This window comes from Camponotus vicinus, unplaced genomic scaffold (genome assembly GCF_025532165.1).
Source record: "Camponotus vicinus isolate PSW18456_S1 unplaced genomic scaffold, iyCamVici1.0 SCAF_11, whole genome shotgun sequence".
NCBI lineage: Eukaryota > Metazoa > Arthropoda > Insecta > Hymenoptera > Formicidae > Camponotus > Camponotus vicinus.
Window position 1 is genome coordinate 16076957 of NW_028141947.1, and position 13873 is coordinate 16090829.

The 13873-nt window shown below is 38.7% G+C and overlaps 1 protein-coding gene across 2 annotated transcripts in view; it reads left to right on the top strand.

Annotated features, from left to right (window-relative positions):
- LOC145962137 (uncharacterized) overlaps window positions 1-13873 on the top strand; it is a 53659-nt gene that overhangs the window by 4258 nt on the left and 35528 nt on the right. For both annotated transcript variants that reach the window (XM_083083029.1, XM_083083030.1), the window contains exons 2-3: window positions 4253-5276; window positions 11884-12867. In XM_083083029.1, the coding sequence (XP_082939155.1) occupies window positions 4270-5276; window positions 11884-12867 (1991 nt within the window). In that variant the 5' untranslated portion in view covers window positions 4253-4269. The remainder of the gene's footprint in view (window positions 1-4252; window positions 5277-11883; window positions 12868-13873) is intronic.

Genomic DNA, 13873 nt, shown 5'->3' on the forward strand with positions numbered 1-13873 from the left:
TACAGTATACTTTATACATTTTAGCTATGGAAAGATGCATCGCACGTTGCGTTTTTACAATTTGCATCGCATTGCTTCTATAGTTTCCATATTTTTGCGTCAAGAGGGTCTACGTAAGTTCATTGTGACACGTTTCTCAATAGAAGAGATAGAAAAAGACTATCTGAAAATAGCCAATATATAGCGCACTATTTAACTCTTGAACAGTCATTGTCGTCGCAGTCAATTAAAAATTACCACAATTCATCGCGTCGTTCGTCACGCTAATCAATTACGACAGTGTAATTATGGACGCATCGATGTATGTTTTCGAACAAAGACACACTCTAAGGTTTTGTGCTGGCATTGCCAATGGCGCGTATTTATCTTTGGACTCTCTTGCTTTCCGTTCGTGTTATCGCGAGTTGCACGAGTCTGTTGACACGATATTTTCACGTTCAGTTCATCATAAAACGTAGAGTCGAATGCGACGATCAAGATCATATCGAATAATTTTCGGACGACAAAATAATCGTCGGTCTTTGACAATTTCCAAGTTGCATCAAGTGCGTATCAGGTGCATGTGTGTTTGTGCAACGTAAATTATATTTTGAAAATTGAACGCATCGCGTATGTAATGAGAGATCCAACGGGTGCGAAAATGCGGAAAAATGCGGAAAGAGCGCACTAGGAAGCGACATACATAAGTGCATTCTTGAGACGTGGGAGCGACTCTCAGCGCGCAGCAATAAAGCGATATACAGAGTGGTCCCGCGGTACTGCGTCTACTTTCTCTAAACCGTAGTAGGTACTAGAAGCGACGAGAAACGCCATAATAATTCCTCGATCAATGAATACACAGAAGGAAAATCGTGTCGACGTCTTTGAGAAACTTGAGAATAAGTGTCGGTTGTACATAAATTTCCTCAATATACAGGGTGTTTTTTATCTTGAGACATCGAAATATCTCGTAAAGTCTAAAAGATACGATAAAATGTTTCAGACAAAAGTTGTATGGTTTCAAGGGGGACATAAGATGGTGCCATTAGTTTGACCTTAAAGAGTCACCTGAAGGTCACGTGAAGGTCACCTCCAACTTTTTAAATGGGACACCCTATATGCTTTTGCATATTCTTGTAGCTCATCTCAAGAGCTTTCCAAAACACTATAATTAAGTTAGTTTTCATTAAGTACTTTCCGAGTTATGAGGCTTGAAATCATTTCTTAATTTTACATAAACCGTAAAATATCTTGTAAAATATTCATTTTTCGATTATCTTACCTGAATATTTTATGTACAAAATAATGAGAGGAATCAACTGGTGTAAAGAAAACACATAGTTATTTTCAAGAAAAAATATTTAGTAATTTGCAATTAACAATTAACATTCTTTAAGGTCAAACTAATGGCACCATCTTATGTCCCCCTTGAAACCATACAACTTTTGTCTGAAACATTTTATCGTATCTTTTAGGGACTTTACGAGACTTTACGAGATATTTCGATGTCTCAAGATAAAAAACTCACCCTGTATATCACACAAATATAAAGTACGTAAAAATTTTTTCGTGTTTTATTTCAATTTTTTTTGTTTTATCTCGTCAATGAACTTATGACCGACGATATTCGCTCAAATCGGGAGGAAGTGCGCTCGTGATCCCCGACACACCCTGTACAAACTGCTGTGAACGAGCGTGTCGGGCGTGTATGACCTGTCTTGCTCTCCCGCGTGGCTCGATTAAAAGTTCAATGAACGCGTGCAGCGCGTGATGAGCGCGGTACGATTGTCTCCCTTCATTGATCACCGAGGCGATGATGAATCAGAGGAGTCGCGTAGAGAGGCAGGGTGGGAAAGGAACGTTCTTAGTTGGTGAAAATTCGGAAAGATTCGATTGTCGTTGTAATAATTGCTATCGTTGAACAAATATAATATAACGTGTGTGAAAAGTGTCAAATATATATATGGATTTTTTCTCAACCATTCTTGAATCAGAAATATTCAAAATACCTATCGTTTTTGATTAAATATTAAATACTTTTTTATTCGCGTACATTTGTAGATAAATATAAAAGATTTCTAATTCGAAAAATGATATACTCTTAATTTTGAAGAAATAAGTCTGAAATTTAAATAAGTCTTTAAATTTAAACTTTCTCTTGAAGAATAATATATATTATTATTTGTTTGCATCTTTTTAAAATTTAGCTTTATGAAAAATTATTTGTTGTCCATAACTTGCGTAATTTGAATAGTATTATTCTTTTTCTCTTCCTGTCAAAAAAATTTTAATTTATAAAAAAATACACAAAACGAAGCATTCATTTATCTACATCCAAAATATGAAAAGCGGTACAAAAACATTGTATTATAATTGTAATAATTGAATGTAATATAATTTAATAAATATTAAATTACTCTTTCCTCAATCTATTTTTATTCTTCACAAGTTTATTGAGCGAATACAAAAATATATCTTTTCAAATATTTAAAACTGAGGATGCGGGACTTTTCGGAATTCGTCATCACACACTCAAGAATCAATACCAACCTGACATTCAAAATATTGTTATTTCGAAGGATCTCGTCGAGAACGCGTCCAAGCGGCGGCAACATTGTCAATTTGGTTTAACGTGACCAGAATGACAGAGGGAATGCCGCCGGCCGAGTAATTGTATACAATTACATCATTTGTTTGCTTTCTGGCGGGATCGTGAGAACCGAGTCTAACCGAGCATTTAAACGCGTCCGTTAAATTCGTGCTCGCAAGCGAACTTTCATATCGTACGCATATTATTGCGCGTCAGCAGTAATTAATCAGCGAGTCGACCAAGCTAAATGGAGCCGGCCGTGGATTCATCATAGCTCCGTGAATTCCGAGTTCTGGCGTGTCGGATTATTTATAGAATTTACGCTCCCATTTGTCCACTTTCAAGCCGAACAATTAGTTACGCTAATTAATTTCGCTCTATCGGGATCGCTAATGAACGGCGCGTGGATAGTAATTAGAGGGGGAGGGGACATTCAATATTTTTTATCTAGAAAATGTTTTCCTTGTCAAACTAATGGTATCGGTAACAATCAAAAAACACTTTATCCAAAATTGCCAGAAGTTCATTTGACGTTACTATGGGGGGGGCTAATGTGTGGGTTATCGCGAATAGCGATCTAGCACGAGACAGTCGAGCGAAATTGACGTAAACGCGCTGGGTCACATTAAGGGAAGAATACCTGACTCGAAATTATTTATCTAGAAGGAGCGTATTTTTGTCATAAATTTATGGAACAAAATTTTGACACTACAACCGCAATGTTTAAAAAATCATGAAATGATTCCTAAAAGAGGTCGAATGGCAGAGGTCGCGAGGGTATAATAGACAATAAACATTTATCACCGTCATCGCACAATTATTCGCCCTAAATGCCTCGATGCAAACCACTCACTTAGTGTTTCGTCGTTAATTGTCCCTGACAATTACGAATGCATCGACGACGAAGCGTTGCGTCGTCCCCTTTCTCGGATTGCGTTTCAGTCGCGATACGGATCGGATTTATAAACGATACACGTGCATATCAGCGACATGGCGAGTGTGTTTTTGCGCGATTTTCTCCGATATATTCGAAACGGTGAGTTATGGGTGGAGGAAAAAAGGGAGAATCACGTGATTAAGATTCAAGCGAAACCTTTCCACGATGGTGAGAACCATTCTCTGATTAGAGATTTCTTGCACGGGTCAGACGAATCGAGGACATAAGGTTACAATGAAAAACTGCCGACACACTTTGCCCGGCTAATCTAATCATTTCAGATACCTCTCGAAGTGTAATCACTGGTTTAAATTACTACGGTGGTCAACAAATATCATATGACGACACGTGTATATTCTCTTCTCAAGTATTAAATTTATATTGCAAATATTTTCATATAGAAATAATATACATCTGATAATATTTTTATTTATTTATTTATTTATTTTCATTTATTTATCTTAAATATACGGGGAAGAGAAAACAAGGAAAATGTGAGTTTTAATAGTTATGTATAAAATATGTGAGAGAGAATAATATTTGAGACATTTAAATCAGTATTTTTTCATCTAAAACTGTCACAATAAATTCATACTGTTTCGTATTATTTTTATTTTATATTATGTGTTTCTACTATTACATTCAGCTTTTTTAAATGTCAGAAAGATTTTTATCTTTTTGTGAACGCTCGTTTTTATAACTCGTATAATATTACAATCAATATAAGCGCTTTTATTGTTGTGCAGGCGTAAATCGTCGCAAGATGGCGTCTAACGAGGATGGCGATTTGATCGACCTCGGAAACGACGCGTGTGTTCCACGTGTCGCAGTGGATGATGCGACAGCCGAGGAACAAGAGCACCTGCTCGACGTGTGCCCTCCGAAACTGGAGCAGAAGCTCTTCCTCACCAGGCAGCAGGAGCAAGTGCTGGATAGCACCGATAAGGGTGATATTCTGGTGACCTTGGGTCACGATCAGGTGGTACCGATTCGCAAGAGAATCGATGTAGTGTCATCGGACACAATTAAGCGAATTCGCGACATCACCAAGAATCTCGAGCCGGTGATACGTAGGACTTGCATCAACGAGGAGATCCAACAGGACACGGTGGACTACGCGACCTTGGACGAAAAGACGAAGCGCTCGACGGCGAAGCATGAAGACGAGACATATGAAGCGCAGGAGATAAATAACGCCTTCGATTTTCTCTCCGAGCACGACGACAATGAGGACCGAGCGGAAGCAAGCTCGGGCCGCCCGAAGAACGAGAACGTTAACGTGAATCGCTCGCTATCCTCCATGCGTCTCTTGACCGAGAAGGAGGACACGGTCAATTACCCTTTCGAGTCATCGTCCAGGACCTCGAGCGAGGAAACGACCGGGGGAAGTGACACGGAGGAGAGGATAGATGTCGTCATGGCGAACGAGTACGATGTCCAGCTGGACAATCCGGCCTTCGAGTCCTCGCCGGACTCGAAAAAGTGTCGCGAGAACGATGCGGTCGAAGACAGATCCGTCTTCGTCGATCTGGAGCCACACAAGAGAACCGTCCTTAAGAGACGCGGTCAGGAGGACGTCGCGTTCGAGCGCGGAAGCAAAAAACGCTTCTTCCGAGAGCCGCATCGTAAATCGTGGACGGAAGGGACGAGGCTGAATGCAGCTTTTACCGATGAGCTTCCCGGTATCGATAGATCCACCAGTCTTGAAGAGTATTACTGTGTCCCGTCGACCTCCGACGTCGATCGTGGATTGTCCAGCTTTCTGACGAGGTAAAGGACTTTTGTCATATTTCTATATTTTTCATATAGAAAATTCTTTCGGTCATATTTTTGGATTTTATTTTGGTAAACGAGAAGGAAATTGTGCTATAATTTTTTATAAAAATTATATAACGTTTTAAATGTTCTTTTTGTAGTTTAATAGTAAAAATAATTTATAAGATTTGCAATATTTTAACATAATATAACATAAAATATGATGATGAAAAAATGAAGGAATTATTTTTCGCTGTAAGTAACTTTAGAAATTCAACAATTTTATTTAATGTTTCAATTAAAAAATAACGATCGAATTGCCGAGTTTCTCGACTTTTTAGACTGCAATATTTCTGCAAGAGTTTCTGTCTCTTTTTTATTTATATAAAATCTCACTGGGCTTTGCCTGGCGGTTTCCCACGACGAACACAAGCTCGATTCGCTAGTACGACTCGGATGTAAGAATTCGCAGAAGAATAGACTGGAATGCGTCGGCAGGAAAGCGGCTTTCGTGCCGGAAGTATTTACATAAATCCGACTTAACGAACGTACCAACTGTTTCAGTTCAGACTCGTTCTTTCGATGAATGTAATATCTTAACGATGACGACCTGTGATACAAAATTTCCTTGTCGATCGAAGTGCATAACGAGGTGATAATGGAAATGCGGATCCTCTTTGACGATGCTTTACATTCGCCCTACCTTTCAAGTTATCAGCACAAGTGCAAGCTCGAGTGTTTTAGAGAATGGATCGAGTGTCCATTTGCAGTTCTAAAGTGAACTCTAAACAGAATTTTAAAAGGAGCATTTATCTATTCTACTGAAACTTATCTATTTTACTAAATGTGATTTCTCTCTGTCTACCATATATAAAAATTTCCGATTAAAGACCAAAAATCGGGTCGTCTCGTGATTGTATAATTAATTATTTTTACATTTTTATTTTTATCAAAAAATAAAAAAGACCAAATATATATTAAAAAATCGAATTTCGTATAATTGAGATATAACAATAATATAAATTGTTCTTGACGTTCTTAGAATATCAAGTTCGCAATCGTAATATTTTCTTTAATTAAGAACATTGAAAGTTAATATATTGAAGAAATTTACTCTCTCTGGAGATAGCGAGACTTTCTAGCAGCGACAGCGCGAACATTCGGTAAAGATAAAAGCATCGCTCGTGCCTCGAAAAAAATTAACAGTCAAGTCACAAAAAGTATAAAACGACATCGCGCAGAACAAACGGATTTTCACAATGATGATGATTCGTGCAACGGTATCGCGAAACATTCACGTAAGACACGCGATGAATTAAGCTTCGCGTCGAATCGGAAGAATGAAACGTTACGTGCGACACGTGAAAGCGGAAAATTTTGGTCTCCCTCCAGTCACGTGTTGTTGCAACAATACGCAATATTTATAGGGACGATTAGCAATAAACCTGTCGATATAAAATAAATAATTAATTTTTAAAAATAAAAAATAAAAATAATTAATTTTTTTTAATTTTGTGTTTTTGTCAAAAGTAATTTATTCAAAATATTCTACTTCATAGTGTGAGATTTTTCTTTTATAGAAAAATATAACAATAAAATATATTTCGTTATATGTTAAATGCCATTGTTAACTGCTCTTCAGTAGTCCTAGATAAATGCGGTCCGTTAATTTATTAATTACCACCCTGTAGCGCAGCATAATTCCGCGATCCTTCCGTTTACGCTTGTTAATGCAACGTTCCAGAAGCGATTCACTGTCCGCGGTCTTGCAACAATAGCGAACCGACGCTTTTGTTCTGCTGTTGCAAAGGAAATAATTAATAACAATGGAGGCGTGTAACACACAATCGCGCGATGGGCAACCTTCGTCGTCCGTTTGAATACGACTATACGATATCGTCGTTGATCTAGGCACGTTGGAAAAGGGTATGACCGTGTTTAGAGAAAGTCACTCTTTGAGTTAATCCGTGGCTGAGCGAAGCGACGTAATGGAGTTGGGGATGCAGCGTTGCTAACATAAGTTGCGAGACAAAGTGAATAAGCGCAAAGCGTGGATAAAGGGTCGAGAGATATAATGAAATGTAAAAGTAAGATACATGGAAAAAAGAATGCGAGTTTCTCTCTTCTCTTCCGAGAAGAGCGGAAGCATGATAGTTGAAAACTCGCTTATTCGCAAGATATTTTCTTTTTCGAGATAAATCTTTCCTTCCATGAAAATTCAATGGAAAAATCAAGGAAAATTCAAGGATAGGTCGATCAAATTTAAAATTTATATGAAGGAAAATAACACAAGGGAAAAGGAAAATTCGATTCTATTTAAGCGATTTTTTCTTTCAAATAGTGTAGATATTGTTTATATAAAATTAAGATAAAATTGTTTTATGCGATTGCTGTTACTTTTCCAAAAATATCATGTCTTTTAAATATTATTTAAGATATAATATTTTATTTATAATATTATATTTATTTTTGAATATAATTACACAGAAAAAAAGGACATTCTTGTTTTGAAAATATATTTAGTTTTAACATGGAAATCTTGAAATGAGATTATATTGCGTTAATTAAAGCAAAATATAATTGCTTGAATAATTGCTTACTCTTGATTGAAGTCATTTTGTATAGTTCAATCAAGAAAAATATATTCTTATGATTTAAGATTTAATTTTCTTGAATAGAAAGGAAACAATGTTAGATAGAAAATAACATTTTTAAATCAAAGATTATAATTATCTTAAAGTAGAGTTAAATAATTATATATTCTTGAGGTGACAATTACAATATTAAAATAAGACTATAATATTGTTGAAATTTAAAATTATTAAATTCTTCTAAGAATATTATAAATTGTTGCGTATATACGAAACAATGAACGCGTCAGTTTAAGTATATACATTTTGATTTGACACTTATTTTTTTTCTGTGTAGCATACATAAAGATGTAAAATATTTTCCTCTTTTCCTTAATTTTTAAAAAAATTGTTTACTAACGGTATAAAAAAAAAACTCCTTTGCAGTCGCTATCATTTAAGCAAGATACAGCTCTATTGTAATGTGAGCTTACTTATTACTTAATACTATCAACATTAAAATAATTTAAACATTAAATTTTTTCTGTCTTACTTTTTATTCCATAAATTATAAAACGCGCCCCACTAATAACAATTGCATGAAAATCATCGTGATTCTCGTATCGGAATACAACGTCCGAGGAGGAAATCCTTAGCTCGTTGGAGGATTGATGTAACCGCGATATTACTATCGATATAGGCCCGTTGAGAAAGGGCACGACGTGTTTAGAAAGTCACTCTTTGCGAATTGATACGCGAACCGCTGCAAGCGCGTTGCAAAAGTAATCGGGTCGTTGGGTGCACGAATGGCCTCTCCTCTCTCTCTCTCTCTCTTCTTCTTTTGTCTCTCTCTCTCTCTCTCTCTCTTTCTCTCTCTCTCCTTTCTCTCTTTCCTTATGTTCTCCGGCGAGATGTGCGGGATTTGAACAAATTTCAGTCGTTATATCGGCGAAACACTTCCCACGCGCGACTCGCGCACAATAAGGTGAGAGCCACGCCGTGTCGGTCGCATTACACATCCGGAAAGCCGTCGCAGTTATGCGTGTTGCTTTGTGACGAAATCCCCTCAATGCTTCGCTGCTCGTCCGCGATGCCAGGCGGTTTCCAAACGCGATTTACGTTTGGAGAAATTGGAAATTCAGCGCGAAGTCAACGAAATCGGCGAGACTCGAATGCGATTCCTTACGTAAGTGGGACGGAGAGTTCGTTTCTAAAAATGTCAAATCTTATTTATTTGTTACGTATAGATTACATTTATTCATAATTAATTCAAGTCTGAGTTGAGCAATGACTGGAATATTGGAGAAATCTTCAACTTGCGAGACCTATCTTGGCTGTATTAAAGTCTTTCTACTACGTATATCGACTTCTCAACGCGTCCTGAATCATTACGTGCCTTCTGCATAGTGTCATAAGAATGTAATCAGATTGAAAATAAAGATGAAATATAGGGAAGATAAGATCTAGAGTAGATAGTAGGTACTGATTCACAATGGACGGCCTCAAACATCTCATTCAAATGGGGAGGCTAAATTTGAACTATAAATCAGTCAGTCCTTACAAAATGCTTACTCCAAGATTTTTACTTGTCTCTCAGATGACACACAAAAGATTGACATAAATTTTATCACAATCTCAGGTTATTATTATTGATCCCATACTAGTTGTGAAACACGCAGCTTTTTACAAACGTATGTTGAAGAATCTATTTTTAGGATATCTTTGACATTCTTCTTGAATGAAAATATGAGTCATTTATAAATGTATAGTGTCATGTATCCACAATGTCTGCGTCTCTTTCACAATTTATCTCTTCGTATTCAATTCCTCACACCTGCGAGCAAAGTACACTCGTATTCCAAGGCATGAGAGGAATTACCGAGCTTCTTTCCACCCCCGCATTCCTGCAATTATCTTTCTACGATTTCGTAATCGCGGCATTCAGCCATCTCATCAAGGTGGAAGTCATGCGGGCGGATACAACATGACAAAGTATACAGCTAATGCTCTCAGGCACGTATATAACGCGTGTTTCATTTTTCCAATCTAACTGGATGACAGTATTCTGCTATTTATATACACCAGTATTAATATACAATTTATATTAAATACATTATTTTAAATTTAAATGTATGTATATTAAGAAAAAAGGACATATTTGTCTTGAGAATATAAAAATCGAAGGTTTAATATTTTTTATAAATTATTAAACACTCTTGAATAATTATTAAACACTTGAAAAATAAATACTATATTTGTTTATTAATAAGATATTGGCCACTTGCCTTTAATATAGCTTCAATTTTCCTTGGAATAGAATCATGCAATTTTGAATAGTCTCTAGTGGAATATTGTCTCATTCTTCTATCAAATAATGCCATTTTTCAAGATGATAACGTACACATGGCTAGAAAAGTTCGATCTTGATTTAGACAGTATCAAAATGAACTTCAACATCTTCTCTGACCAGCACAATTACTTGATTTAAATATCATCGAACCACTGTGGGCGGTTTTGGAAAAAATAATAAGAAACAAATTTCTTCCTCCAACATTTCTGAAGCAAGTTTGGCAGGTATTTTGATAAAAGAATAGGACAATATTTCACTGGAGAGTATTCAAAAATTGTATGACTATTTCAAAGAGAATTGAAGCTAATATTAAAGATAAATAGCGTCCCAACATCTCATTAATAAACAAATATAATTTATTTTTCAGGTGTTTACATTATTTTGTCTATCTCCTGTACATCATTTAAAAACTTTCTTAAGTTTAAAATTCGCATATATATCAATATTAATATATTGATAATATACACATTTACTTTTATATATTAAATATTAAATATTTTTCTTATATACAACATTCTCCATAATTTCTACATGTATCGCGAATTTTTTTGCTCTCAAGATTTCCTTTACAAACATATATATTTTTTTCGAAAATTTTATATTAATTAGCTCTGTATTATTTAATTAATACAAAAGATCGTGAGAGACAAGAGAAAAATGCGAAAAATTTGCATACGGTAAGCAAAATACTTGTCACGATATAAATTAAGAAAATAGACCTATAATAGAAAATAGAGAGTATCTTAATATATATACATTTATATATTATTGTCTCGATGGCCATTGCGGGGAGGGGAGGGCGGATGTGGGATAGCGCGACCCCCGCGGGGATCACGGGGGTGGAAGTGTTTTCTAGTCCACGGTGTCCTGGGTGCCACCGGGTGCTCTCTCCGGACCGGAAGTCACGGTACACGGGGGTCGTGCGCGCGAAGCGTGGAACCCGCATCGAGGTGGCATTCTTCTTCCTCCTGTCCTCCTTCCTCGGCCCCTTCGTGCGCCGGACAAGCTTCGGTCCTCTCGAAGCGGAGGCTATGCCCGCGCGCCGGAAAACAAAGGGCTCTCTCCTTCAGCGATCTCCTTCGGGGTGATCTCACTCTCTAGCTCCTTTCTTCACGCATGTTTAACTATTACTTGCTACTTATCACGACTTTCCATCTGCAGAAAAGAGAGACGGAGGTTGGGGTCGTTGACCCGTTACTTGCTCTGCTGAAACTTTTCAAGTTCGCAGAAGGGAAACTTGTTGCTTTCGTGTAAATAAAAAAAAGAAACTGTTTGAGTTCGCGATGGAGAAATTCTGTAGGTGAAGTTTATCAGAGATAGTGAAATCCTTTGCCAGAGAAAGAATCAGAAGCTATTGTTATTACCAGAGAATAATCAGATAAAGATTGAAGTCTATATATTTCTTGTTCTCATACTACACGTGATACACAAGAGACATTACTTTCTTAGTCTCAAATGAATGAACTCCGAAATATTATTGACAGTTTTGCAAACACGCTGATGATTAATGCGATCCCATTATTCCTTTTACAACCGCGAAGGAATACATTTACATATTTTTGCATTATTCATAATATCTGAAAAATGGAAGGGGGGAAACGCTCTCTCCAACGTTCCGGTTAACATTCTACGGTCGTTGGAGCGCAGACCCGCATTACGCAAACCCGCCCAAGATTAAGCCCGCATCTTTCCGTGCTTGCAGCCAGCCACCGGAAGCGGAATCGGCGACTGGCGTCGAGGACGGGTGCTCCGAAGGTTCCGAAGTGGATTGGTCCTGGCTCGAGGAAGTGGAGTGCTTGCGGGCCGCGGAGCCTCTCGCCAGCGGTGAACGCGACGGCGAGCAAGAGGGGGACGCTCCTTCCCCCACTGATGAAGGCGGGGGACGCAGGCGCGCCTGCGATCGTCGCGAAACGGCGGCAACCCGCAGTGCCGCGATGTCCGTCACCGCGACGGCAAAGTCCCCGGCAATCGGTGGCTCGCGGTGGCCATCCCCCGGTGGCGCGCTTTTCCTCGATCGCCAAAACAACAACAACGTCGGTCAGCATCGCAATGTCAACAATAACGATGAGGACGACGACGACGACGACGACAACGAGGCCGAGCGCTGCAACGCTACGAACGAGGCGGTCGATCGCGAAAATCGCTACGGCACGACGACGACGACGACGTTGGCGACCGCCACTAGCTCCTCGGCTGCCGGCTCCATCGCCGCTACCGCGAACTCGTGGATGCGCGCGTCCATGCGACGTCTGCGTCACCTGCGGCTACCCGAAGGCGCGACGCGCGAGCCGGCCAATCGGCGCGCCGCGTCCGTCTCGGCGCCGAATTCGCTGCCGGACATCGCGCTGATCGCGCCGGAGATCCTCGCGGCGCAGACCAACGGCGGTACTTCCGGCGCGCTGCTGCGACCCTCGAGCGCGCCCGCGAGAAACGCGGTCACCGCCACCCCCGCCCCCGTCAGCGTCGGCGTCGCGACGCCGCGTCGAGCCGGCCGGCAGTTCACCGGCGGTGGCAGGTCGCGGGACGCGCGAAATCGGGAAGCAGCCTCCTCGAGGCAGGGCAGCCTCGGCTCCACGACCACGGCCAGCGATATTACCGCGTCCGGCAATACGACCTGCTCCAGCGGCGCTTCCACCAGCCCAGCCTCCAGCACGGCGACCACTCCGCAACGTGCCACTTCGAGAAGGTCAGTGCACGATTTTATAGTCGAGAGGATGATAGTTGGGAACATGGACAGTTGTGATAGATTTATGATAGATAGATGAGTTTGCTGGGAACAGACAAATATCCTTTCTTAGGACATTTCTTCGTTAGAGAAAAGTGAGATATAAAATTGCAATGATAGTAAACGATATACGGATGTGTCGTACGTGAGCTTCATGTTAGGAGTGGATGTAGCACTTAAAAGTAATGAAAAAAATTTGCATAAATTTATGTTTTAATTTAATTAATAAGTTTTGTACAATCGATATCTGCTTATCTTTGCAAAAGATATTTGAAATTAGTATCTCTTGTAGACTTGATTACATTTTTGTAAACGTTTTGACATTGCCCAAGCTTATTTTATCGGATCTTCCAAGTGTTTTTTGGATTTACTAGAACCTTGTTCACTTCTAACAGATATAAATCAGATTAAATATATGTTTTCATAATTTTCAACTGCTAAATCCATTATTGTAATAAGTTTTGGATATACAGCTTGAAATATGATGTATGTATGTGTATAGAAAATGTATCTGAGATATTTGGACAACTTTCAAAAAAGTGTTTCTGTTAATATAAAAAAAAATTTATACCAAAATATATCCGCAAATGTTTAGTTTCCGAGAAGAAAACGTTGTATACTATTCGTTGAATGCTAAATTAAGATCCGTTAATAAACATCGCACTGTCCAACTTGAATACTTGTGTGCAACATATTAAAAAATAAGTAAAAATCGTCACTACGATCGATTGCGAAATATCGTATAGTTAAAGGTAAATACACACACTCGATAATTTCTCAATATCTTTTTAATTGCGCAAGGAATTCAACCTTTATGGTCGGCTAAACTGCTCGTTTCATTCAGACTTCTCTTTTCTAGACATTTATTCGGATCTCTTTGCCAGAAGCGAGAATGAAGTTAACGACACGGTTATTTGTTACATGTTACCTGCTATTCGTTCAAGCTTGACACTATTCGCGCTTTGAT